Here is a 26,666-nt window from a genome sequence, read left to right as displayed (position 1 = left end):
GTCCCTAGCCTTTGCCCCACAGGAGCCCATGGCTCAGGAAAGCCACTTTCACTGGCTTTCTGTGGGGACCCACAGTGACCCCATCAGCAGGACAGGCACCCGCATGCTGCCGTGGGGCCCAACATGACACACGGGGGTTTCTTTTGCTGTGGAGGCTGGAGGAGGATGTGTGCACAGGGCAGGAGGTGCCTGTGCTAACAGAGAGGAGCCAGCGTCTTGCTCAGGTCATCAGGGCGCCATCCAGCAGAAAATCTGGCTGGGTTGCCAGCAAATGCAAGATGCCCAAAGGAGGGGAGCGCTCTGACACGTCCCTCTGAACACTGGCCTCAGTTCTCATTTCCAGCCCATGTGCAGCCACCACATATTTTCCACCAGGTGCAGCTGATAAAACCAGGCAATTCATATCACAGATTTCTGAATCACACTCAGGCTACTTTGTTTTGTTTTGTGTTTTGTATTTCCTTTGCTTTTGAGAATATGAACCCTGGGGCATTTACAAAGAAAATCCCATTTCGTGTGTGCTGCTTTGCTTGCAGCTATTTGGTTTTCTTCTTTAGGCGCTCCTGGCTCACAGAAACGACAGTCAGATTTGCAAAGTCTTTTATTTGCATCTCCTGCTCTGAGCCACAGAGCTTAGCCCGGCAGTGCAGGTCTCTGTCTGCTCCACATGGCCCTAATGTCATGACCAAAGCAGCCTGGTAACTTTTTAAAAGCCAGGGGCTCCCGAATTGTACTGCCACTCACAGTCAGCACAGTGATCAGGGGCTGACCCCAAAGCTCTGCTGCTCGAGTGGTGATTCCTGGGGTCAGGGGAGCAGTGATGTACCCCACTCACACATCACAAGGAGTTTCCTGGCGTGTTTGCCTCTTGGCTTTCACCTGGGCTCTTAGAGCCGTGCTCCCTGCATGCTGTACGTACTCCCTTGCTGCCTGGTAGCGCTCCCGTTGTGCTCGCCCTGAGCCTGACCTTCCTCCGTTAAACACGGATGGCACTGTCCCCAGCATATGGCACGATGGCACTGTCCCCATGTGGCACGGGCAGGACGAGTGGTGCTGTTTACTCTTGGAAGCCTGAGGATCTCCTCTCCCCCTCACTACCCACAGCCCGATAAGTGTTACCACCCTGCGGGCTTGTGCCCCCTCACGACACCCTGCCCCTCCTGGGGCTGCGAGTTACACCCGTGGCTGTTGGGACCCTGAGGGGCAGCCATTGGGACCACTGTGAGGGGTGGCTGCTGGGACCCCAAGGGGCAGTTATTGGGACCACCATGAGGGGTGACTGCTGAACCCTCAGGGGCAGCTGTTGGCACCCTGAGGGGACCCGTTGGGACCACCGTGAGGGGCAGCCATTGGGACCCTGAGGGGCAGCTGCTGGAGCTCCACGTGGGGGCTGTTGGGACCTTCAGGGGTGACTGTTGGAGCCCTGAGGGGAGCCCGTTAGGACCACACTGAGGGGATCCCACTGGGACCCTGAGGGGCAGCCATTGGGACCACTGTGAGGGGACTACTGTGAGGGGCAGCCATTGGGACCCCAAGGGGCAGCTGCTGGAGCTCCATATGGGGACTGTTGGGACCTTCCTGGGTGACCGTTGGGACCACCCTGAGGGGCTCCCCCTGGGACGCTCGGGGGCGGCTGCGGGCGCCCTGAGGGGAGCCGCGCGGGGTCTGTCCCCTCAGCGCGGCGCGGGGCGGCGGCCATTGGCTGTCGCTATGCGGGGCCGGCTGCCGGCTCCTCCCGCCGCCCGCCCGCCCCCCGCCGCGCGGTGCGGGAGAGCGGCCGAGCCGGGGCAGGAGGAGGAGGAGGAGGAGGAGGAAGAGGAGAAGGAGGAGGAAAAGGAGGAGGAGGAGGAGGAGGAGGCGGCCGCCCCGAGGCGCCCCCCCGGCTGCGCTGCGCGGTCTCCGCCGCCCCCCCGCCCCGTGCGGCTGCGAGATGGCGGCGGGCGGCGGGCAGGCCATCGTGTGGCGCAACGTGGTGCTGATGGGGCTGCTGCACCTGGGCGCCGTCTACGCGCTCAGCCTGGTGCCGAGGGCGCAGCTCCTCACCCTGCTCTGGGGTGAGTGCGGGGGCCGGGGGCAGCGCGGCGGGGCCCCTTTCGCCGTCCCTCATCCTCCCTCCTTCCCCTCCCGGCCCCTTTTTGTGCCGCCTTTGTCGGCCCAAAGCCGCCGAGGGGGGCGGAGGCGGCGGCGGGGGGCGTGAGGGGCCGGGGGAGCCGAGCCGGGTGGGGGCGGAGAGGGGCTCTGCTGGGGACCGGGGATGCGCTGCCCGCTCGAAGGATTCCCCATTTATTGCATTTATTTATTTATCTATCCATTTATTTATCCGTTTATTTATTTATTTATTTCCCGTGGGTCCGGCTCCGCGCTGGTTTCAACCCCCCCCAGCCCAGCCCCGTGTGTGGCAGGTGGGCTTTTCGCCTATCCCTGTCGCCTTCCTGAGGAGGAGAAAACGCCTCAAAATCTTCTCCGCTTCTGCTCCGTGGAGCTCCTAAAGGCAGGGGCCGAAGGATGGAGCGACCAGCCTCAGCCCTCCATCCATCCGTCAAGGTATTTTTCCTTCTGGTTGACTTTGCAGAGATGCTGAGCAATAAACAGAGCTCGACGACTTTGCGACTTAATCCCTTTCTCTCTCCTCGTCCCCTGACACTGTTACTGGAAAGGCTGGAAAGTTTTCACTGGAGCTGGCTGGGCACTTGCACAGGGGCTCTCCAGCAGGAAGCGAGCAGGCTGGGTCCAGCCACCCGGAGCAGTGGGCGAAGTAAAACACAGCACCTCCTGCAGCATAGCTACGGCTGAAGCGTGTGCCATCGTGCTGGAGGCAGGGGTAGACAACAGCGGTGTTGTTGTTGCTCAGGTTAATGAACTTGGCCTCGGTGGTGCGTGGCAGGATGCGGGCAGCGGTCGGTGGCTCACCAGCACCTGCCTGGCTTCTGATTTATCCTCCCCGGGGACGCCTGTAGCTCAGGAAGCACTCAGCTGGGCTGGGTGGGTGCTGCCTGCACAAGGCAGGGCACGCTTTTCCCTTAGTGAACCCGCCTGGTCGTCCCTGCTGCAGCAGCACCGCTGTGCCACCTCAAAAACAGCTGTCCTCACCGAAGTGCACGCTCAGCAGGACCCATTTCCACTGGTAATTTATTGACACTCGTCCAGCCATACGTAATAGACAACGGAAAAAAGCTGGCAGGAGAAGGCTTGGCTGGGTGTTTGCTCTGGATTATCTGTGCTCCTCTGTTCCCGTTGCTTCCTGCACGAGCACGTGGAGGCAGGCGTTGCAGCTCATCGAACCCCACACACAGCTGGGACTGTGGATGGGACCCCCACCAGCTCTGTGTAATGCTGCCAGGCTGCCTGGAGAGCACTGGGAATCGGGTTCTCTCCAGGGATGCATGCTTACACTGCTTAAAACACCGGCTTTTTGGGTTTCCTGCTGCCTCCCTGGAACTTGAGCTGCATCTTGGATACGGCCCCTGCTCTGCCAGTCCCTTCCTGTCCTTCGCTGCAGTTCCTGGGCCCCCAGGGGTGTGTTCAGCCGTCGGTGAGGTTTCAGCAGCACTTGCTGGGCACTGTTGTGTGTGTTCGTGGACGTGAACTTGTGCAGAGAGGTCCACAGCACGTGTGGCAGGTCGCAGACCTTCCATGAGCCAGATTAAGTGACCAGCCGGTGCTTGGGTTAGTTAAACAACACAAAAATCCCTTTGGCATCCTGCAACGGAGAAAGTTACAGCCTCATGCCCATGTGCGAGGAGAGGTTTGCCACTGCTTTTTGTCTTGTTCAGGACATCCCATCGCTCGGGGGCTGCAAGCCAGTGGGCCCCGGGGGTCAGCGTGGTGCCTGCCGGGCTCTGCCGTCATCACCTCCTCCCCCTCCTCAGCCCTTCTGGCAGGCAGTGGGTGCGAGGAGGCACATGTTGCTGCTGTGCACTGCAGATGCAAGTTTTATTGGGCTTTCAGGATCCAGAAGCTGTGTGTGTTCTTGAATGCCATCTGCTGGCGTGTCGGGTGTGGACCAGCTTTGGTTGGCAGCGCCTCTGTGCGCGGTGTGCTCACCTCGAGAAGCTCCCGCTGTGCTAGAAGCACCACACGGATGGTTGGAAGTAGAAACGCTGGCTCCGGAGGAGTTGCTCTCTGTACTCCTGAGACCTCCCTGGAAGCAGGACGTGGGGATGCTGTCTGTGTTTCAGGCGTGGAGTGGAGGTGCTGGATTTAAACTCCTGCTGTCTCTCCTGCTGCTGGGAGCACCCTGGGGGCTCTGTGCTGGTTATACTCAGGCAACTGCTTGCAGGCAAGATTTTGGGTCAGGAAGCAGGTAGTGACTGCTTTCCTCTTAAAATTCTGCAAGGAGGTATCCAAGGTTGCCTTGGCAGGAGGGATTTACTGAGCAAAATCAATGCTAGTTCTTCGTCAGTGTTTCTAGAGTACTTGCAAGCCAGCGGAGCCCTCCCCAGCCTGCGGATTGAGGACAGCCGTGAGGTCACTGGGGGAGAAGTGAAATCTGCCGACGGTTTTGTGGCGGCGTGGGATCCAGCTGAGCCGAGAGAGGCTGCACAGAAGCATCACAGATTTCAGAGAAATCAGAAATCAAAGCATCTCCCAGCCTTCTCTTTTGATCTAAAAATACACAGGAACCGCTCGGCATCTTGAGGCAATCTTCAGTTGCTGGCGAGCTCAGGGGATGTGTGTGTGCTTCTGAGGGGAATTACAGCGTCCTCTGGAATACTTGCTGCCATCCCGCTGCTCTCCTGGCTTTATTTATGTCGCTTTGGCCGCAGTTGTCAATGCGAGCGTTTCTGCTATTCCAACCGGAATAAAGCCTTTTGTGTGCTCAGCCAAAAGGGCTGGCTCTGGGGAGCCTTCCTGAAAATGTGTAGACAGGCGTGTGCACCCAGATGGAGGCAAGCTGGGTGTCTTGGGCCACAAGGGCGCGACAGACAGCTTCTGGAGCTCCTCCGCCCTGCCACTGCCAAACTCACCTGCTTTGCAGCTCCAAACTGCCTCCCCTCTTCCTTTTGATGCGTTTCGTCTTCTCATTTTCTCTCTCGGTTTGATTTAGAGTGGCTGAGAGAATGTGCACATCTAATTTTAGATGAACCTGCTCCTGGCCTGAGATTTCACACCTTGGCTCTTCACACGAATGCGTGGCTCCCCCGAGAGCTGGCGGGCGCTTCCCAGCAGGCGGCTCAGGGAATCGCTGCCTTTTAATTCTCGGCTGCTGCTGCTGCTTTGAGTCCAGCCCCCGGTGCTTTTGATGCCAGCTTTTGACAGCTGGCAGGGCTCAGCAAACAGCCGACGGCTCCGGGTGAATGCTGAAGTGGACAGCAGCAGGAGCTGGGTGACCCCGGTGTGAGCTAGGAGCGTCCATGTGCTTCCCCTCATTTGGGCAGTACTCGTGCATCGGTCCTAAACCCGCCCGCAAACAACAGCAGAAACCCACAGGGGAGGAGCAGGAGGCGGGTGGGGGATATGCAGATGTGATGTAATTCTTAGAAAGGGAAAAAATCCTAACGGCAAGGTGCGGAACTGTTACATATTTATAGCGATCCACCAGCTTGCAGCGCTCGCCCTGTGCTGGAGCAACTTGCTGTTTGTGTTTCTCACCCAGTTCTCGGAGCCTGATGGAAGACCTTGACTTCTATGCAGCTGATTATTAAAATTCCCTTGCGAGCAATGTTGCTCGGGCTCCGCAAGCTGAGGTAAATGCCAGCGGGTAAATTCACAAGGGCTGTGTGCCCGTCCCTCGTGGTTTTTGGTTTTAACCCTCAGATTGCTGCTGACGCTACCAAGTCAGGCTGTGGGACCCCACGGGAGCTGTCGCCGGGCCACGTCCTGCGTGCTGCAGCCCATTTCTGCAGCACCGCGGTGGGCACGCTATTGATTTTGTCTCCCAGCTACTATTTTTATATCTGCTGCTCTGCCCCTCGGAGATGAGTGCAGTTTGCTCCGTGTAACTGGGTGATGTTGGACATCGGCGGCGTGTGGATGGTTGCTCTCTGGTGCTCTGCCTCCTTGAGAGCTGTGTCTGAGGACGGCCAGCCATTGCCCCTCTTTCAGAGTTCACCCAGTGCCCCTTGCATTCCTTGTTTAGGTTCATTTTATTTATTTATTTATTTGCTTTTTAACCAGGTGAGTGTCCAAAGCCCTCATTAATCCTCTGGATTCGCTACCTGTAGATACATATCCCACCTCCAGTGTGCTTTGGGAAAGAAAACAAGTTCAAGTAGTGATGTTAAACACACAACAGACTTGGAATTCTCAGGGGGAGAGATTTGCTCTGATTTAAGCCACCATGTAGAGAGCAGAGGTGGTTTTCTGATGCCTCCAGGGGGTGCCACAAACCGTTGCGATGTTCCCAGTCCTCCTGGAGGTTGGGCAACATCCCTCTGATGCCTCGCTGCCCTATCTGTGGCAAGCTCAGAATATTTTACATGCTGCTGCTGATCATCCTTGCAGGTGCCTGCTTCCCCAAGCACCTCATCCTTGCTGCAGATCCCTGTCTGTGCTTGTGGCCGCGTTGCTTTTTTCTATCCAGGCAGATTCTCTCTTTCGAGCCTTTTCTGCCTGGATCCTTTTGTGTTTCTTAGCTCTCTCACTGCTGCGCCGAATTTAGCACCCTCTGCAGTTGTAATTAATATGCTGTTTGCCTTTGTTTCAGGTCATTAATAAGCATGTTGAATAAAAATCTGCTGCCTATTGATTCTGGCGCGTTCCCAGAAATAGCATCTGTGCAGAGGCACCGCGTGCGTGGAGCCTAGCAACCTGCCGGCTCCCTGTGCTCGAACCTCTGCTCCCTCTTCATCTCCTGTCCTCTCCTTGCTCTCCGTGCTGGCCACTTCTTGGTGCTGGCACAGCAGGGATTGGTGGCCAAGTGACATTGCCAGGCACCCAAATTCCTGCCAGAACCGTGGCAATCCAGTCTCACTGTTCGGTGCGTTTGTCCAACAGGATTTGCGTCTGCTCCAGTCACTGAGCTCCTGAGGTGGGTTTCTTGTTGTTTTTTCCCTGGGGACGCTTCAGCCCTTGGGATCTATTTTAGGAAAATTCCTGCTGTTGCGATTCCTCCCCTGCAAAGCCAAAGAAGAGGCGTGCTACATGGGTACGAAGCCCCGCCACTCCAGCTCCCCTTTGTGCTGCGGAAGGGCCAGCAAGCTATTCTTTTTGGTGATACCTCTGTCTCTGTCAGAAAATAGGATTCACAAGGAAGATGCTCTTGAAATACCAAATCCCCTGAAAAGAAGAGACGGGTGAAGACAGGGGATTTCAGTCCCTAGGCCTAGCATGAGGTTAACAAGCGAAAAACCCACAGACAATATGTTCTTCTGATGATTCAGGACTCCAGCCTTAATATTTCTGTGTTGCCTGGATAATGTCAGTGCTCGGTGTGTCACAGATCTCTTCCCACCATTGCAGTCATCTGAGCAGTGTGAGAGGCTCTATTTTGTGACATCCCTGCCCCATCGTGGCTTTGCCAGCCCGGCGCAGCTCGGTGTCACGTACAGAAAATGACAGGATGGGTTTCCCTGCGTTGTGCCAGACAAGGCTGTGTCCTCACCCTGACAGGGCACGTGTCAGAGCAGCAAGAGGAAACGGTTGGGCCTTTGGGTCCCTCCCTTCGGGAAGCAGGCACGAGTCTGGATTTGGCAACAGGCTTCAGCACCGCTCTGGCCTGCGCAGCTGAACCTTTTCTGGGGGTAGTGTGAACGGGTCCCAGGATGAGAAATCAGTGCTGCTTTTGGAAGGAGGCAGAAGAGGCTACTGTCCTGGCAGCTGGGCAGCCTAACTGGGAGCAGCTGACGTGCTCCAGACTCCGCCGAGCATCACACCAGAGAAGCAGGAAGGGGTGGGAGGAGAAATGCTGCATCCCAGGGCTGGGCTGAGACCCTCCCCTCCTCTCCTGAGCGTCCCTGCAGGCAGGGCAAGGAGCAGCTTTACAGCCAAGAATGCAATGCTAAGGCCGGCTGGCTCCTGGCTCACCTTTCCTTTTCTTTTTGTCTTTCAGCCTATTTCTGTTTCCTGGTGACAGCCCTGGGTGTGACGGCTGGGGCGCATCGCTTGTGGAGCCACCGTTCCTACAAGGCCAAGCTGCCTCTGCGGATCTTCCTGGCTGCAGCTAACTCCATGGCTTTCCAGGTGGGATCGTGGTTGCCTGTCCCGGTTCTTGGCCTCCTGGCAGCTTTACCTCCCGTGCAGGGATCCCTCCAGCTTAGAGACATCAGAAGCAATGTATGTGTACATATCAGCAAAAAGATGTTTGCCGATGGCGCATGGTGTTGACTTAGGGGATGCACAGCCCCTCGCACTGCCCACACAACACTTAATAGACAGTCCAGGAGCAACAGTTATTGAAGGACCAAGTCGAATGTGCCCAGATCAGGGTCTCAGCAGCTTCTCTTACCCAGGCCAGGCCCCTTGCTTCAGAGGACAGTGTAGAAACTTGCGTAAGGGACGGCCTCATGCAAATACGTCTGCATAATCAGGTCTCTTTGTCCAGCCAGGCAGTTGGAGCTCTCCACATGCCCAGAAAGGAGAGCGGGCATCCTTTCATGCAGTCTGAATTTATCTCCGTTTGATGACGCTTTTTTTTTTGGCAGTAGAATTTAAATGCATTTGTAAAGAAGTGTGTTACTAGCTTTGTACTTCCTGATAGGCAATATCAGACTTCAAAATCTTCTTGTAACGTTCAGCTGGTGGTAGGAGGTAGCCCAGAACCAGGATTTCCGTAGTGTGAACGTAGTTGTTCCTTTGGCTGTTCAAAGCAGATACATGCATCTGTGTTAGCATTACACTGTGGCACTGCACACCACGTTTTTACCTTTTTCTCTCCAATATGTGTGGATGATTTCATTTGCCTCAACAGAGGATGAAGGGAGTCCCTTTATCCGCTTCCATACTGCTCATTTATCATTGATTTATCTTCCTCCTAGGGTCCCATTTGACTCTAACCCCCTGCTTAGAGCTGTGTTCCAGCCACTGAGCCGTATTCCAGCCGCTTCGTGCTGCTCTGTGCCTTGCAAAGCTTTGCAAACCCTTTGCTCAGTGCTGCTTCAGAGGGGGTTTCACTCCTGAGTTTACCTGAAGCCTTACCAAGAGCGACAGCTCCCTGAACAATGGTTGCTATTAATGCGCTCGCAGGGACATGCGTGGCGCTCCCGCTGTCGGTGCATTTATTGCCAACGATTCTGGCCCCTGGCCTTTATTTGCTCTTAGCCCTCGTGGTTTTAATTACACGTGATTCAGTTGTCTCACAGCTTCCTTGCGCTTTCATCTGGGGAATCCTGTTTTTGCCAGCCCTGCAGGTGTTTGCTGTGGTGTGAGAAGCCAAGTTAATTTCCTGCAGTATCAGTGCTTTGACCTGCTTACCTGCTGTGCCACAAGTAATTTTATCAAGTGCCCTTACAACAAGCTGATCGATAGTCTCATTGGAAATACCATTTCTGGTTAAGAAGGAGGACCTTTCCTAGGTGTGTGCTTCTCGCATAAGTCTCATTGGTTTTAAATGCCTTGATCTTAGCATCTCCTAGTCCTCTGGATGCTCCCCCTGAAGTGCACATCTGTCCCTTGAAGCAACGCAGTGCCTTTCATTCCCTTTCATTTCTCTGCAAGGGAAAAAATGAAATGGCAGCAAGGTGAAGATCTGCCCTTGCTCTCATTGAGGAGCTCGGTGGCTTCCTTCGGGTCGCTTTGCTCAGCTCAGTTCGCTTTCTTGGGCAGTGGGTTTTTGTTCCCTGCCTGTCTCTTGCAGACAGCACCTTTGCAATGCTGCCATCAAACTGATGCGTTTGAGCCGGACTATTTGGTTATTTTTGGTTGTTCTGGAGTTGTTCAGCAGCTCGGGTAGCCTTGGTGCTTTCTCTCAATGCTGGCAGCAGAGAGAATGAGCAGTGATTTCCATTATGCTCTCGGCATAGGGCTTGGGTCTCCCAAAACACAGACAGGCAGAGCTTTCATTAGCCTGGGTTTGCCATGTCCTGCAGCATCCCCTGCCTCGATGGCTGCGGCTCTGTGGTTCCTCGCAGACACCACAAAGGGTTTCCTCCGCTCTGGGAGTGAAGCTGCTGTGGTCGGTGGTTGTGGGTGCTGCTGCTGTTCCAACCCCAAGTCTTCTTTCTTTGGGTATCGCTGTGTGGGTCCCTCCCTGCCTGTGCAAAGGTGGAAAAAAAACACAGAAAAGGGCACTCCACCAAGCATTCTGTGGTTGAAGTTCACAGTGCTGTAGATCCAAGTATTAAATAGCTTTTTTTTTTTTTTTTTCTTTGATGCAACTGAATTCACATCTCAGTCTCATGCTCTCGTCCACACCCCGGCAGACAGAGCAGTCATTTAAGTGGAAGTTTTCCTGTGAGAGACTCATCCCTCCAAACTGGGTGCTGTTCCCGTGCATGCGAGGAGCTGGGGCCTCTCTCCCCTCACCCGCTGTGCTCTCTCTGCAGAATGACATCTACGAGTGGAGCCGAGACCACCGCGTGCACCACAAGTACTCGGAGACGGACGCAGACCCGCACAACGCCCGCCGTGGCTTCTTCTTCTCCCACATCGGCTGGCTGTTCGTGCGCAAGCACCGGGACGTCATTGAGAAGGGGAGAAAACTGGATTTCACTGACCTGCTGGATGACCCCGTCGTCAGGTTCCAGAGAAAGTAAGTGGGAGCACACGGCCATCGCGTGGCATGGGGTGGGGGAGTCCTCATCACCTCATTGTGGCTTCTTCCTCGTTGCTGCCTGTCCTCTTTCTCCCCCAGACCGAGTGCTTCCTCTCGCAGGACTGTCATCCTGCACAGCATTAGTTATTTCCCCTGAGAATTAGCGCAGAGCGGGTTCAGCTTGAAAGAAGATGAAAAGCTTCTTTCAAAAGCAAAAAAGCAACAAATTTTGAAGAAAAATTCAGGTTCCTCCTTTTAGGAGGCCAAAGTGTTCTTTTTGACAGCACGTAGCAAACAGCAGGTGGTGTGTTGGCAGCTGCAGGCTCCGAGGTGTGCCTGAGTGCCGGGTTTGCAGCCAGCATTGAACTTCCCCGGGACTTCAGGTGCTGGTCTTGAGGTTTTTGCTCCGGGACTGGGCCTCAGCTGTTGAGCCCCAGCGTTGCCTGCTGCTGCTGCAGGGTTTGTGGCTCTCTTTGCATTCTGAATGGTGAACTGATGTCATGCAACAGCAGGGAGTCGAAAATCTCCCTGCTGCTGTGTGGCTCCTTCCCCTGCAGTACCCAGCTCATCCTCTGGCACCCAGGCAAGAGCTGGCAGTGTTCATGCTGGCAGAGCTGGGGCACGCTCTGTGGCATGCACAACAGGGACCACTAGCAATTTTTTTCCCGAACTCTGCTCCTGACACATTAACGTAGTTTCTCTCATAAACAAATAAACACCTCAAGCTCCAAAGATTTGGATACAGCTACAATCTGCTGAGACATCGTTTCAGTTAGACATGCAAAAATGTCCTTGTGGGTTGAGCTTTTTCCTTCATTTTGGAGTGGGTCTTGAATTAGCAGCAATTTTTCTCCCATCTTTCCATAGCATCCTAATAGCCATAGCTGTTCCCTACCTGGCACTTTTCCCTTTCACATCTCCTGGTGCTTTTTGGTGCGGGTGGGTACTCGTGTCACTGCTTTAGAGAGGACAAGAGTGGCAGCAGTGTGGTGGTTCCGCTCAAGTGGGCAGCTGAGCTCCACCACAGCCGCTCTCTCACTCCCCCTCCTCAAAGAGGAACGGGGAGAAAATACGATGAAAAGGGCTCAAAGGTTGAGATAAGGACGAGGAGATCACACAGTAATTATTGTAACGGGCAAAACAGACTCGGCATAGGGAGACAGTAAGATGTATTGCTCATTACTAACAAGCTAGAGAAGTGAGAAACAAAGGAAAGAAACCAAAAGCACCTCCCCCCCCATCCACCCTCTTCCACCTCCTCCCCCTGAGCGGCGCAGGGGAACGGGGGAATGGGGGTTATGGTCAGTCTACAGCACTTCTTCTCTGCCGCTCCTTCTCGGTCACTCTCGTCCCCTGTGCTGTGGGGTCCCACCCACGGGATGCAGTCCTTGACGAACTGATCCGGCGTGGGCTTCCCACAGGCAGCAGCTCTTCCAGAACTGCTCCAGATATGGGTCCGTACCACGGGGTCCATCCCTCAGGAGAAAACTGCTCCAACCTGGCTCCCCTACGGGCAGCAGCTCCTGCCAGATCACCTGCTCCTGCGTGGTCTTCTCTCCACGGGCTACAGGTCCGGCCCGGAATCTGCTCCGGCAGGGGTCTTCCACAGGCGGCAGCCTCCGTCGGTGCAGGGCCACCTGCTCCACCGTGGTCTCCTCCACGGGCTGCAGCGTGGAACCCTGCTCCACCGTGGTACTCCATGGGCTGCAGGGGGACATCCTGCTTCACCATGGTCCTCACCACAGGCCGCAGGGGACTTCTGCTCCAGCGCCTGGAGCACCTCTCCCCCTCCTTCTGCACTGACCTTGGCACCTGCAAGGCTGTTCCTCACTCCTCTCACTCTCCCAGCTGCTGTGTGTCGCAGCATTTTTTTCCCTGTCTTAAATCTGCTCTCACAGAGGCACAAACAACATCTCTTATTGGCTCAGCTCTGGTCAGCAGTGGGGCCCTTACCTAACATGGGGCAGCTTCTAGATCCTTCTCACAGAAACCACCCCTATGGCCCCCTGCTACCAAAACCTTGCCACGTAAACGCACTGCAAGCAGCTGTCCCTCCCAGCTCTTGGTAGCTGCCTGTGGTGCTGAGCACTAGCAAGTCTTGGCACGAGAAGGATGCCTGCGATAAGGACATACCACTCCGTAGACGTAGATGTCTTGGGTTCAGACTCTTCCAGGGCTCCTTGGCTCTGTTCAAGTTCTTCTGCAAGTTCTCCTCGCTCCCCTGCCATCGTCCCCACCACGGTAACGGTGTCCTTTGGTTTCCCCGCAGGTATTACAAGAGCTCGGTCGTGCTGATGTGCTTTGTGATCCCCACCTTTGTGCCGTGGTACCTCTGGGGCGAGAGCCTGTGGAATGCCTACTTCCTTGCCTCCATCCTCCGGTACACCATCTCCCTCAACGTCACCTGGCTGGTCAACAGCGCCGCGCACATGTACGGCAACCGTCCCTACGACAAGTACATCAACCCCAGGCAGAACACCTTTGTCACTCTGGGAGCCATTGGTAGGTGCTGTAGCCCTCCCCCAAAGAGATCTGCAAACTCTGAGCTCTAAAGTGGAGGCAGTCAGGGGTCAGGGCTTTGAAAACAGGGTTGGGATGCCCCACCCCAGCACAGTCCTGAATTCATTCTTGTAACTCCCTCTCTGTTTCCCAGGTGAGGGTTTCCACAACTACCACCACACCTTCCCCTTCGACTACTCCGCCAGCGAGCTGGGCCTGAAGTTCAACCCCACCACCTGGTTCATTGACTTCATGTTCTGGTTGGGGTTGGTCACCGACCGAAAGCAGGCTCCGAAGGAGATGATCCAGGCGCGCAAGGAAAGGACTGGAGATGGCAGCGCTTGACGAGTGGCGCTTCTCCCTGCAGCAGTGCTGGAGTGCGCGTGTGGGCACCCCCTGCTTGCTGGAGGTTCTTCTCTGGTTAAATATTAGTTCCTTCAGTTGAGCCGAATTTGTTCCACGGGTTCGGCTGCAGCTTTTTTGTCTTTATTAGTTGTTTTATGTCCAAACTTCAGACTATTAAGTGTAAAAATGTTCTATATTATTTAATATTAGAGTTAAAACAGGAGAGAGATTTGATTTTAGTCACTGTAGTTCATGTCTGAAATACATTGTAATTTGCTCGTTCATGGTAAATGTGGCAGGTTGGAGGGACTAACTATCCTTTTAAAGTGCAGTGAGGGGAGAATTTGTTTCTACTCTTAATCAAATATTCTTTTGAGACACGATGCTTGGAGAGGCTGGGGCAGGGCCCAGTGTGCTGTGTCAGCTACAAACTGACGGCACCATGGAAAACAGGATGTCCGAGGCGAGCAATCGGCCGAAGATCAGTTTGATGTTAGTTTGAAAATCTGCTTTCTTCTTTTTGTTAGCCCTGTTAGCCAGACCAACACGCTGCTGTCTTTGCTAAGTACGAAAACCATTTATTGCTGAGCAGGCTTTTGTGTTGAAGATTAGTCTCTATACAGGCCAAAATACAACCTGATGCTATGTTGAGATGATTCCTTTGTTGTTGCATATACATTGTAATTTGTAACGGTACAGAGCTCAACAATGTCTTAAGCCAAATAAAGCTTTGGTTTCGATGTTCGGAGACCTGAGTTATATTCTAATCAGTCATGGCCATTGATGCATGCATATTTTAGCTCCTTTTGCACAAGAGGCCTCTTAATTTCTTTTGCTGCCTTTGACTAGCAGGTCTTTGAAAACCGACCTTGATAGAAGTCAGTTTCTACTCATGTTTCAGCTGCATGCAACATCCATTGGTTTCTGAGCAAAATATAAAGACAGTTATGTAGCTTCTGAATTTAACATTTAACAGTTGCCTTGATTAAAAAGGAAAAAAAATAAAAAAGGAAAAAAAAAAAAGCATGTGGAATGGGACATAGAGCCCTTTGTGTTAGATGTTAGCCAGTGCAGGAGAGAGGCTTTGTACTGTCAGCACTGGAGCACTTTTGAAGATAGAGGGCATGATTTTCATTTATAAAGCAGGTCACCGCCTTGTCCCTCGCAGAGGGGCGCTCACTTCTGGGCCACTCGGCCCCACGCCCCGGGCAAGGCAGTGATCTCGAGCTAAGTGAGACTCGGGCCCAGATATTTTCAGGAAAGATGTAGAATTAAAAAACAAAGCCACGCAATTTGAAATCAATTCTTTTTTTCTCGTTTCTTGTTTTCCAGATGATGCCATATAATATTAAAGAGTTGTCTTTATTCTGTATTTCATCCAGCAGGTGTTTTAACAGTGTTACTTTGCCATTAATGTTGTGTAAACTCTTGAGTGATTTACAATAAACAGTTATGATTAGACGGGCTGCTGTGCTTTGTTCGGAAATGTCTCCAGAAGCGAAGGGCTTTGTGCAGCATACGTCAGAAGCACAGCAGTGTTTTTCACTTGGCATTTCCAGGTATTCTCTCGGTGCAGTGTTTCCAGAGTACCTGCCCCCTCCATGTTTGTGCATTCCTTTGCAGGGCTGTTAGCACACAGAAGGGCCCCACGAGACTGGATTGCTTCTGGCTTCGTTGCCAAGCTGATAAGGAGGGGAACAGAAATTTTAAGCTGATTAAGCTTGGAAGGAGACCACGGCAAGTTCTCACACGTGAAAATCCCAGTGCAGTTGGGCCGTTTGGTGGAATTATACAGCGTGGTGGGAGGCTTCTCCCCACCACCCATTACAGTGCCTACTTATGGATCTGCTGGAGAGCAGCATAAAGCCTTCAGACCGATGCCAGAGATGGGCTTGGACATGATGTGTGAGTGTAGGAGCAAAGTGGGGAAGAGGCAAATGCCTCACCTTAATGGTTCTTCCATCATGTGGTTTGTGCAGCTTCCTGGCTGGAGAACCGCAGTGAATGCTCTTCGTGGCAGCTTACATACACATCTTCCTGTTGATCCTTATCATGTTTTAGATGTTTTTTTAATTTTGTGCTGCTATTGCTTGGACTTCCCTAAGCTGATTGATTCTTGTCAAGTACGTGCTGTAAGAAGAGTAACTGGCCCTGCAAAGAAACACAGGCTGTTTTCAGTCTGACTGCCTGAAATTATACCAAGGTAATACACGTTTTTCTTGGAAGTGTAAGAGTGCAGTGGCAACACCAGTTCCAGGGGGACTCAGGGATCTGAGACTTTGAAACCATTTGCAAGTTAACCATGATTTTGAAACAAAACAAAAACTGGAAGTATGCAAAGAAACATCTTTCAGAAACTGCAAGGGTCCTCTATCAAATGCCTGAGGGCTGGGATCTGGGGATATTTCACATGTGAGAGGGGGCGTTTTGCAAGCAACAGCCCCTCTGGCAAATCTCAGGCACGCCTGTTGCCACCGTGCAGAGGGGACACATGCCCAGACGGTGTATGTTTAGCGGCGGGGCATTTGGAGAAATGAAGTCTATCAAAATATTTTAAAAGCTGGATGAAGGAACAGATGGCTGTGATGAGAGATGATCTGGCTAATGAAACGCGGGTTATCACTGAAACTGAGGAACAGTTGCTCGGGCGCTGTATTTAGCCCGTGTCGCAGCTCTGCGCGCTCCCCGGCCCCTGCCTGCCGCCCCCAGTGCCGAGTGGGCGACGTTTCTCGCCAGGCCCGGTGCCAGCTTCGGCACGGAGCAGAGCAGGACAGGACAACCAGTTGGTACATCTATTTTCAGAGCACACGCGTTTCCCAGGAAGGAAAACAAACGCCGAGCAATTCCTGTTTCTTCCTTCCCTCTGCCTACCCTGCAGAAACAGCCCACCAAAACCATGGTGAATTCGCCAGGGCTGAATCGCCCCTGAGAGGACTGCGGCGAGAGAGGTTCCCTTGGCTTCTTGCTGAGCTGCCAGGACGCATTCCCCCTGTGTAAATCCTCTGTTTCACACGGAAAGCATCTCCCCTCTGCCGTGGGAAGGAGGTGGACGTGCGGTTTGGTCCCCAGTGGGAGCACTGATGTGGCTGAGCGTGGACAGGGAACGCCCATGCACCGCAAGGCACCGGGAGGAGGAAATAGTAATTAATGACAAAGCACAGCTGTAATTTTCAACATTTGTGTGCGTTGGAGCTGGTTCTGGGCTCGCTGCTGGTGCCTTCAGCCCCGCTCCCCACCAGGGTGCTGGGGCTGCCGCCTGAGGGCTGCGGGGCTGCGGCCGCGCCTCATGGCGGGGCCCCGCCTGCCCGGGGCGGGGACGGCACCAGCCCGGCCCCCTCCTTCCCTCCCTGCCTCCCTCCCTGCCTCCTTCCCTGCCTCTTTCCCTGCCTCCCTCCCAGCCTGGGCCGGGGACGGAGCCGCCGCCGCCCTCTCCCCAGGTAGGAGCCTGAGGGGACAGCGCTGAGGGGTCGGGGGGTGCCGGGTGTCCGCCCCTCTGCCCGCCGCGGGCACCCGCTGGATGGGGTCGGCAGCTCGTGAAATGGGCGAGAAAGTGGCAGGGCTGCTTCCCATCGCGACAGTGTCGCGACAGAGAGCCGCCGCTCTGCCTGGCTGGGGTGCGGGGTGCAGGCGGCCGCCGCCTTCATCCCCCCTGCTTTTGGCTGCGCCGCCGCTCTCCGAAATGCGCCGTGGCCTGGTGCCGGGGCATGCAGGCATCTGCTGCGGCTTGTCATCATCACCATCATCACCATCATCATCACCACCACCATCATCATCATCATCACCATCATCACCATCATCATCATCATATCACCATGCCGCTTGTGGACGGGCCCTCGAAACGCACCGGCTCCACAGAGCCAAACCGCGCCGCTGCCGAGGTGGCCACGTCTGCCTCGTCCTCCATCCACGGCCGTGGGCACAAGCAGCCTGAGGACGGGCGAGGTGTGTGTCAGGGGATGCCCTGAGCACGGCTCTGGTGCCGGCACGAGGCTGTGGCAGCCCTGGGAGGGAGTCCGTGGCACCACGGGGTCTGCTGGTTGCCAGAGGCTTTCCTTCTCTGCAGGCTTCAAAAAGCAGAAGAGCAGCGGGTGTGTGCGATTCGCAGACACCTCCCAGATGTGTTTATTTGGGAAAATACAGGCCTGTGGAGATGGCTGGAGTGGTGCTTGGGTTTGGGGTGCTCGGATTTGGCATCCCTAGGCGGGGTTGGTGTGGGCCAGCCTCGGGAAGGAGGTGAGGTGGTGTGTAGGGTGTGTAGGCATTTCTGCACCCCAATAGCGCGGTGGGGAGCCGAGGGGCCGTGTCCAGGTGCAGAGTGCTGGGTTTAAACCATCCTCCGTGCATGCGGGAATGGCTGAACTTCTCCGGGCACGTGTGGGACATGAGGATGGAGGGCATCAGAAGGTGTCTGCTCCACCCACTGCCTGCGAGCCTGCCCTGGGTGGGTGCAGCAGAGGGTATGCGTGCCCCTGCCTCCACACGGAGCCTGTCTGGAGGGTTTGGGTGGCAGCGACATCCTCCCCCGCTCGTGGAGCGCAGTCTCCCTGCCACCCAGCCTCCCAGCCCCGTGCCACCTCCCTCTCCCCGCGGCAGACGATGCTGGAGTAGCTCAGGAAGGCTGTGATGCCGTGGCAGGAAGGCATGCTGGCACGTGAGGAGCTGTGGTAACCCGTTAATGAAGACAAGTGCTCTTTCTGGTGTTTGCTTTTATTGCGAACACGAATCCTTTGTACCTTCCTGAGGGGGAAGAGTAACAAGACCTGCTGTCTCTGAGCTGAAAGACCTGTGTTACCTCGCTGTAGTCCAACCACCGCAGTAGAAAACGGGAGAGCTGTGTTAGCAGCAATTACCTCAGAATAAATGAGGGCTGTGATGGGAGCTAACATCTGCCTGCCTGCTCCCCTGCGGCCAGGACAGGATCGAGGAGCTCAGCTGCACCTACAGGGCACCAGCATTTCGGAACCGTGCTGCCAGGCTGTGGCAGGGACACTGCCACCTGCCTCAGGATGCCGCTGCAGATTTATGGGCTGCAGGAGAACAAGGCAAGGGCACCGCTCGCAGAGCAGCCGCGGCTGCTGCAGCAGGGGCCGGGGGGAAGCCGCCCTGCCCAGAGCTTTGTGCGTCCTTCAGGGAGGGCGAGGAGCAGAGATGGGGTGAGTGGGAGAACCCAGCCCACCCGCACAGCCGATTCCTTCTGGGCTGCTGCACCGTGACCGGGATCTGTGCGTGCGCCGGGGCTGCCTGCCTTTTATACTGACGTACGTAGTGCTTGCGTGGCTTTGTGCTCTCTGTGTGCAGTTCTTCCTGCTCCCGGGCTGGGGGGGAACTCGTCGGATAGCTTTCCTGCCATCTACGTGGTGTGTGGTTTATCCATGCTTGAGGCTCGGGGTGCAGCGAGCCCCCTGGTGCAGCTCTGTGCCCACAGCAGGCGATGCGCAGGGTGCAGGGAAGGTGGCACTGCTGGTGTGCTGCTGCTGCTGCTCTAGGGGAGGGAAAGCAGGCGCTGGAGCAGGGAGCCTCGTGTCCTTCACTTTCGGTTTGCATTCCTTGGCGGCGCCGGTGCCTGGAGGAGCACTGGCAGAGGACGGCGGAGCATGAGGAGGTATCGGGCTGGGTGTCGGAGAGCACCACGGCGTTCCTGGATCGCGTGTGCTGCAGGGACAGCCCCGTGGTCTCAGATCCTCATCCAGCGGGACCTTGCCTGCGGGACGAGTGCTTCCTCCCAGGCAGTGTGCGCGGCATCTGCCCCACACAGCACCGACACACCAGGACCTGGTCCTGTTTCTTGTGCCTCCTCCTGGCAGCGCTCTGGTGCCGGTGCTCGGGCTTGGCTGCCAGAGTGACCTTGTGCGAGCTGCCGAAGGAAAACACCTGGAAAACCACCCCGGCTTCATAGGCACGTCCAAAAGTCTCCCCGCCACGCTCCAGTCTCAACCTAAGGAGGTTGATCTCGGGGTGCTTTGGCACCTGTGGTGCCTTCAGCTGGGTGCTCTTGCTGCTTTCAACACAGGGGGGGTGAAGGAGCAGGGTGCCTCTGCCCTCTTCCCTTTGTTTTTACTTTGTGCTTTGTTTCCAGCAGGTATGGACGGGAAGAAATGCAGTGTGTGGATGTTTTTGCCTCTTGTGTTCACCCTGTTTACATCGGCTGGATTATGGATAGTGTAAGTTACCTCCCTGGTTATTCGAGATAGCGAGTTAGCCCAGGGCAGCCTGAAGTGCTGCTGCGGTGTGGGCTGTGTCCCAGTAGGAAGTCTTTTGGGGTTTCTTTGTCTTCGAGTTGCTGGGGGGCAGGAAAGACGCACAGCAGGGGCAGGGGCCAGTCTGTGGAGGAGCACATGTGTTTCTTTGAGGTTTTGTGCTCCCCGAGCCAAGCTCCTGACCTTGCCTTCCTCTTGGCATGTGCTGCTAGGAGCCGCCTGAAAACCAAGAGGCACAAACAGAGCTGTTCCCCTTCCCTTTCCAGTAAATGACTCAGAAGAGCTCTGGAAGGAGTACTCGGGCCCCACTTTGGGGTGCAGAGTCCAAATGTTGCCCCATACGGATGGCCCATCAGCAGCTTCGTGCTGATGCCTTGCTTTCTCGCCAGCCCTTAACAAAAGGCACGAGGCATGCGTCCCCCTGAGCTGGGCACTCCCTGGGCACGCAGGCAGACAAGTGCAGCCTCAATCCGAGGGCAATGTGGGATCAGCAGTGGTGCTCAGCCCGAGGAGGGGCTGTATCGTAGGTGATGGCTTCAGCCACACGTTGGTGGACGTTGTTTTTCAGCAGCAGGGGCAGCTTGAGCTGCTCGTCTGAGCCCTACTGCTGGTAAAACAGCTTTTGTGTGGGAGCAGAGCGAACGTGATGAATCCAAGGCTTCAGATTAAAAATGAAAACGTTTCCCTGGGTGGTTATCTTTAATCCAGCTCAGTTCAGTGACCCCGATTCTCCACCCGGCCATGCAAAACAGGTGTAGCACAAAGACAGGCACACAGCGGGGCTGGGAAAAGAGAGAGCAAAACTGCCTGCTTAAGCAGAGAGAAGGGTTTGCCTCTGGCAGCTCCTGATTTTGCCTGACCTGGTGCCAGTGTGCTTTGAGGCACTCGCTGGGTGATTGGGGTGGTATTGGGAATAGAAGCCAGAATGAGGTTTTCATCTTCTTTGTTTTTGACAGGTACTTTATAGCAGTGGAAGATAACAAAATTATTGCACTAAATGTACCGGAGAGGTAAGAGCTGGCTGTGGGTTTTACTCTCAATTAGTTGTTTCTACATGATAATTAAACGATAAAAGCTAAATGGGAAAGAAAATCTTGAATCTTGGTTCCTGTGCACTTCTGTCTCGTAGGCAGCCTGGTTCCAAAAGACCACCTTACATAAGGTGAGTGCGTGATTTCCTCCCAATGCCTGCTCTGATTAGCAGTTGTTATTTGTGCGTCTCTGCCACCCTGGAGTTACAACAATGTGCTTTGTGTTTTCAAAGTATTGCAGGTGACGCTCCTCCTGCGAGCTGCGTGTTTAGCCAAGTCATGAACATGGCAGCATTTCTAGGTAGGAGCCACAAGGAGAATGCTTCTTTCTCTCTCAGAATGGGTTGTGAGAAGTTACTGGGACATAAGCAGTATCCGAGATGTATTGTTCTTGGGTAGGCTGATGTGAAATCTTTTAAGCTGTGATTGCTACTGATTAGGCCAGGATTGTTTTGTCTTCTGCTGTAGAAAGACAGCATGAGGCTGGATGCATTTGAGATGTATTGGTTTCTGATTTATCCTCACATTTTTAATTATCTCAGCCTTGAATCAATTGTGACTCTTTTTCACTGTGTTGGATTTCTGGTATTTGCTGCACATGTGAGATAATGGCATGGGGATGCTGGGAAGTGCAGAAACTGACTGTGCAAAATATTGCCTGTGCCAGACTCTCCCCACCCCACCTCTTCCCAAAATCCAGCACTGAAACAGTCCAAGCTGACTGGCTTTTTCCAGCAGCAGATGTAAAAGTGAAGCATCATGAACAGGAGGAGTACCTGAAATGTACAAACGCTGGCAAAAAATACCTGCATTAGGCCCTTAAAACTGTTTATTACCTACACTTTGACTTATTTTGAAGAAATGATCCCAAACTTAAACAGGCCAATAGGTCATTATTTTAACTTGGAATTGCTGTTCTTTAGTAGCGCTTGCATTTATCTTTTCCCTATATGGGACACTTTTTTGGTTTTCCCTATATGGGACAGATGTTGGTGGCACCTCCTGCTCAGTGCAGGGAGGTCACACTGAGCGAGCCACCTCGCCTCCTCTCTTCCTTCCTCAGCGCTTGTTGTCGCTGTCCTGCGCTTCATCCAGCTGAAGCCGAAGGTGCTGAACCCATGGCTGAACGTCAGCGGCCTGGTGGCACTGTGCCTGGCCTCATTTGGGATGACCTTACTGGGCAACTTTCAGGTATGGGTCTGCGTCGTGAGCTCCTGCGGGCTGAGAGGATTTGCCTGGCTCCTTAAATTACGCATGCCTGGCTGCACCCCAGCCCTCCTGGTACCCGCTCTGCCCCCTCTGCCTGCCCCTAAAGGGGCTCCGGCGATGTGTGGAGATGAAGGGACACGATTTTTCATGTATTTCACACATGCTTGGCCTGCTGAGAGCCAGCGCAGGGAGCCTCCTGAACCTCCTGAGCCCTGGGGTTTGGTGCAGATGGCCGTGGGTGATCAGACTGAGCTGGAAGTTTGCAGCTGCATCTGTGCTAGCAGATGCACAGCTGCCCGTGCAGAGCTGGCAGGCTCTTAATGTCCTTCACCCCAAGCTATGTTGGTGAAATCCATCTCCTGCTTCTCCTCAGACTGGCCACGAGAGGGATGCGGCAGAGAAATGCTGCCTGTCCCCCTGGTGTGATGGGGGCCTGGCTGAGGTCCCTGTAATTCCCCATCCGTTCCTCAACACAATTGTTACAAACAATCGAGCTGTCAGCTCCACAGCCTGCTCGGTGGGGCATCCACCGGCATCACCAGGCTGTGTCTGTCAGGGCTGCAGTGAAAATCAAGGCGGTACAGCCAGTGGGATGCGTGGGTGTCCCTGTCCTGCCGCTGTCCTGATGCCCTGCCTCTTCCCGGGAGGCAGGTACAGGGCCCCAGCTGCCGGGAACTGGGGATGGTCAGGGCTGCAGATTCTCAACTGCCTCTGTAGGAAGGGAGCTGGCTTTCCTGCTGATACAGGGGAAAATGCCTATTCTGTGAGGGGTGAGCAGCTGTTTGGGTTGCAGAGCAATTGCTGGAATGTTGTGTCATCCACGCAGTTTTCTCTTTTTTGTCTTTGTTTGTTTTTGAATGAGGTGTGAGCCCACTTGGTCATTCTGGACCTCTTTCTAACTCCACATCCCAAGCCAAAAACTTGTAGGTTTGCTTTTTTTGTGAGAGATCCCCAGGCAGGAGCTGCGAGGCCTTCGTAAGAACCACATCTAGGTGTGAGAAGGACATCTTTATTATGGGGACTAGGCACAAGGAAGCAGTTCCAACATCTTGCTCCTTTTTTCTCCCCCTCAGAGCAAATGTTCGTTCTTGAAGAGTGGATATTTTGAGTCAGTCATGATTATAAATTTTTGGACTAATAATCCACTCCTTGTTAGCTGTGTTCTTTCTTAGATCTTGTGCCAACCCATGAAAGCATATGGTAATGAGATTTTAGTCGGTGTTTTTCCCTGCCTGACTGCAGAGCTGAATGTGGCGTTAAGTCACATTGCTAGAAAATTACAGATGGGATGTTTTGGAGGGAGGTGAGGGCTACAAGCCCCATGTAGTGCAGGCTGCCTTGGGACAAACAATCTGTCCTATTTTTGTATCTACCATCATTTGAATCTGCCCTTTCTGGAGGGAAAAAAAAAAACACAAACAGGGTAGGGAGGAGAGGTTGGTTCAATCTCCTCTGTCCCACCCCGGCAGCAACCCAGGGTAGCTAGCAGATGGCTCCTGTTTGGTCCAGGCAGTCACTGTTCTGTTTCCTCCCAGCTTTCCAACGATGAGGAGATCCACAACGTGGGTACATCGCTGACCTTTGGCTTCGGGACTCTGGCGTGCTGGATCCAGTCTGCCCTCACCCTCAAGATCAACCTGAAGAACGAGGGGCGGAAAGTGGGGATCCCGCGCGTCGCCCTGTCGGCCAGCATCACCCTCTGCGTGGTGCTCTGTATCCTTTGGGCCTGCTCTGTGGCAGGCTGGGTACGGTGGTGTCCGACTCTCCTTGTTCATTTTGCCACCTCTGTTTTACAGGGATGCACTGCTTCTCTGATGGGCTGGGTCAGCTGTCAGCCTGGTGGCTCTGATGGTCTCATTTTATTATCTTCCTGTTGGCTTTCTCCCACCCTGGCTGGTATCTCTGCTCCCACAGGCTTTCCCAGGATGTTTTCCTTGACTTACCTCTTCCAGATTTCATCCTGATGGCTCAGGGCATCCACATGCACGCTGCCAGGATCCAGTGGGGCCTGGTGATGTGCTTCCTGTGCTACTTTGGCACGTTTGCGGTGGAGTTCAGGCACTACAGATTCGAGATCGTTTGCTCCGAGTACCAGGAAAACTTTCTGAGCTTTTCTGAGAGCTTGTCGGAAGCCTCCGAGTACCAGACAGATCAGGTGTAGCCCGTCCTCTGGCAGGGGGGAGGGAGGCAGGCGCGGTCCCATGGTTCGACATGACCTCATTTACACTTGTTTTGATGAGTTTGTTTTCCACGTGCAATCATGATCGTATTGCCAAAGGGCTCGGAGAGTGGCTGCCTCATGAAGAGCCACACAAAAGCAGCTGCCTGCTGGAAAGAGGGTTCTCTCTGAGCCGCGGTGCCAGAGAGCACGAGGTGTTTGATCCGTGCTGCCAGGGACTTTGCCAGCAGCTCTGTCGCGCTCTTGATGCTGAAGATGTTCAAGGCCAGTCCTCGCAATGCCCTTCCGAGGTGGGCACGGCTCCTGCAAAGGAGATGAAGGAAACAAACCTCTCTGGGCACAGGGTCTTCAGATGTGGCTGCACTTTTCATGTCTTATTGCGTTGTTTTCTCGGCTGCTGAGCTGACAGGCGCGACCTGGGAGCGTAAGAACGGTGGCTGTTTCTTCTGGACTGGAAATCCAACCCGAAGGGACTGGCACTGCTGGTGAGCACGTGGGGCCTTTCCTCCGTCCTGGGAAGAAGCTGAGGGCACAGCGGGGCTGGGGGACACCACGCTGCCACCAGGTGTCCTGGCAGCAGGGAGGACTGCGGTGCCCAGGCCCGAGGGCACTGTGCAAGGTGCGGTGTGCGGACACCACGGTGGGGACCGGTGGAAGCAAGGTGCTGAAGTATGACGGGAATGGCTGTATGCGCTGAAAATGACCCAGAAGAGGCTGCTCTTTTAAGTGTTTAGTGTATCCACTACATATCGTGTCATGTTTTAAAAGCTTTTTTTTTTTTTGGGTTGTTTGCAGAGGGGGAAAAACCTTGTGTTCAAGACTGAGCTTGCCTGCAGTGCAAAGGGAATCACTGCAGGTGGATTTTATGGGGCAGAGGGTGGCTGGTTGTTTTTTTTTCGGTCCTTATGCACTTAGAAGTCAAACTTCAGACACACTTCAGCCCTGCGTGGGATCCAAACCTCTCCACGTGGCCAGTTTTCCTGAGAGGACTTGCAAGGTGCTTGGAGGCAGTGCTGCCCTGGAGGCCTGAGGATGGCAGGTGCTGGATGGAACCCGCACAACTACGTGAGCCTCTCCCTCCCTGGGGACATGGAGCTAACTGGACCTTTTCTCAGAGCTGAGTCACCGAAAGCAAGAGCAGTTTTGCTGTGCCCTCCAGGTGGAGCTTGAATTCAAAGGCTGAGGGAAATATAACAACAGGAAACTTCCAAGATGGTCTGTGGGCAGAGAAAGCAGGAGCCCAAAGCCTGTATCTGAAAACCCCTGAGCCTGGGAAGGCTGCTGGGTTGGCCAAGCAGGGGATGGATGGGAGACGTTTTCCATTTCCCTCAGCCTCTCCTGAACTGACATGAGGCATCTCATCGCCCATGTGGGAAGAGAAGCAGGAATACAGATGGTGGAAAGGCGTCTGAAGGTGAGCTCTGACCACCCCATGGCGTTTCGGGCAGAAACAGGAAGGGCATGAGGCCGTACAGTGCTCTGCAGAGGTCAGGGCCCAATCCGGCACAGAGAAATGGCCAAAAAAACCTTGTGTCTAAACCAGCATAAAGGGAAGAGTTCAGCCAGCCCCCTCCTTGATCTTCCTTGGGCCAAAAGCCGCGCTCAGGGAGGGAGGCGCTGAGGCTGCGTGTCGTCCCCCGACACACGGGATGCCGAGGGAGCACAGAGCAGTGCTTTAAGTGTGTTTTACTGTAAATAGTCCACTGTAGGGGTTTTTTCCTAAACCAATTACTACTTTCAGTTTATCATTTTATATTTTGTAATAATTTTAACAAGGAAAACATGAGATGATGTTTGTGATTCGTTTTTCCTTTTCCTATATGCAATCCAAACTGAACTTCAGGTTTTTGGTGGTAACTCTGTACATTTCTTACCGTATTTCTAAAAGCACATTTCAGTACGACTCGATGACAAGCGATATACACCGAAACACGACCACTAAATAAAGTGCTTTTATGGAGAAAGTGAGTTTTATTTTTGTCCCCTATCCCATGCATAGCTTTATGAGGGCAAAGGCAAAACAGAACGTGTTCACACCATCACGATGCAGATTAACACTCCACAAAGCCAGGGACTATTCAGCCATGCAGGCACGCTGATTGTAAGGCTGCTAATTAGCAGGCTCTTTCTACGAGGAAGATCCCGCAGCCCAGAGAGGCAGTCAGACTCAGAGCTGCCACCACGAGCGTCTGAAGGGCAGTGCTGGGATGAGGTGGTTTCCTCCCCCAAAGCTTTTCTTGCTCGTTCTCCACGCCGCAGCCTCAGCAGGGACAGCTGTGGATGTGCAGCAGGGCTCGGGGAGGCGGCACGCACATATTTGCTAGTCTGCCCTGGCCATTTTGTTGCCAAAGCCACGAGGGCAACCTCTGGCGCAGCCGCAGAGTAAGCAGCAAGTGCCTCTGCCACTGCATGGCTTAACCTTGCCGCAGCTCTCGCCAAGTCCCTGCTGAAATCAACAGACCAGGGGTGGCGAAAGCAGAAGAAAAAAAACAAAGTATTTAAAAAAACAAAGCACTAAAACAATTGCCTGTAGGTGCTGGGCTCACTGATGACAGATAGCAAGGCTAAACACTGGA

At 54.2% G+C, this 26,666-nt stretch overlaps 2 protein-coding genes across 5 annotated transcripts; both read left to right on the top strand.

Annotated features, from left to right (window-relative positions):
- Nucleotides 1–1,803: 1,803 nt before the first annotated feature.
- On the top strand, nucleotides 1,804–14,935 carry SCD5 (stearoyl-CoA desaturase 5). Its single transcript, XM_027456926.3, has 5 exons — nucleotides 1,804–2,054; nucleotides 7,991–8,121; nucleotides 10,422–10,627; nucleotides 12,900–13,132; nucleotides 13,284–14,935. The coding sequence occupies exons 1-5, from the start codon at nucleotides 1,931–1,933 to the stop codon at nucleotides 13,472–13,474; spliced, it is 885 nt and encodes a 294-aa protein (XP_027312727.1). The 5' UTR covers nucleotides 1,804–1,930; the 3' UTR covers nucleotides 13,475–14,935.
- Nucleotides 14,936–16,699: 1,764 nt separating this feature from the next.
- Nucleotides 16,700–26,058, top strand: TMEM150C (transmembrane protein 150C). Of its 4 annotated transcripts, none has more exons than XM_038179029.2 (8): nucleotides 16,700–16,911; nucleotides 19,551–19,635; nucleotides 20,628–20,681; nucleotides 20,801–20,833; nucleotides 20,936–21,003; nucleotides 21,766–21,893; nucleotides 23,447–23,624; nucleotides 23,864–26,058. In XM_038179029.2, exons 1-8 carry the CDS (start codon nucleotides 16,761–16,763, stop codon nucleotides 24,070–24,072), a joined length of 906 nt encoding a protein of 301 aa, XP_038034957.2. In that variant the 5' UTR covers nucleotides 16,700–16,760; the 3' UTR covers nucleotides 24,073–26,058. The 4 variants fall into 4 exon arrangements, with proteins under 4 accessions (XP_038034957.2, XP_038034958.2, XP_038034955.2 ...); XM_038179030.2 differs by having other exon boundaries at nucleotides 16,705–16,911; nucleotides 19,554–19,635; XM_038179027.2 differs by lacking the exon at nucleotides 16,700–16,911 and adding an exon at nucleotides 18,767–19,076.
- Nucleotides 26,059–26,666: the final 608 nt, after the last annotated feature.

Source organism: Anas platyrhynchos, chromosome 4 (assembly GCF_047663525.1).
Source record: "Anas platyrhynchos isolate ZD024472 breed Pekin duck chromosome 4, IASCAAS_PekinDuck_T2T, whole genome shotgun sequence".
Classification (NCBI taxonomy): Eukaryota; Metazoa; Chordata; class Aves; order Anseriformes; family Anatidae; genus Anas; species Anas platyrhynchos.
The sequence above is the reverse complement of the archived record's forward strand: the minus strand, read 5'-3'. Positions and strand labels throughout refer to the sequence as shown.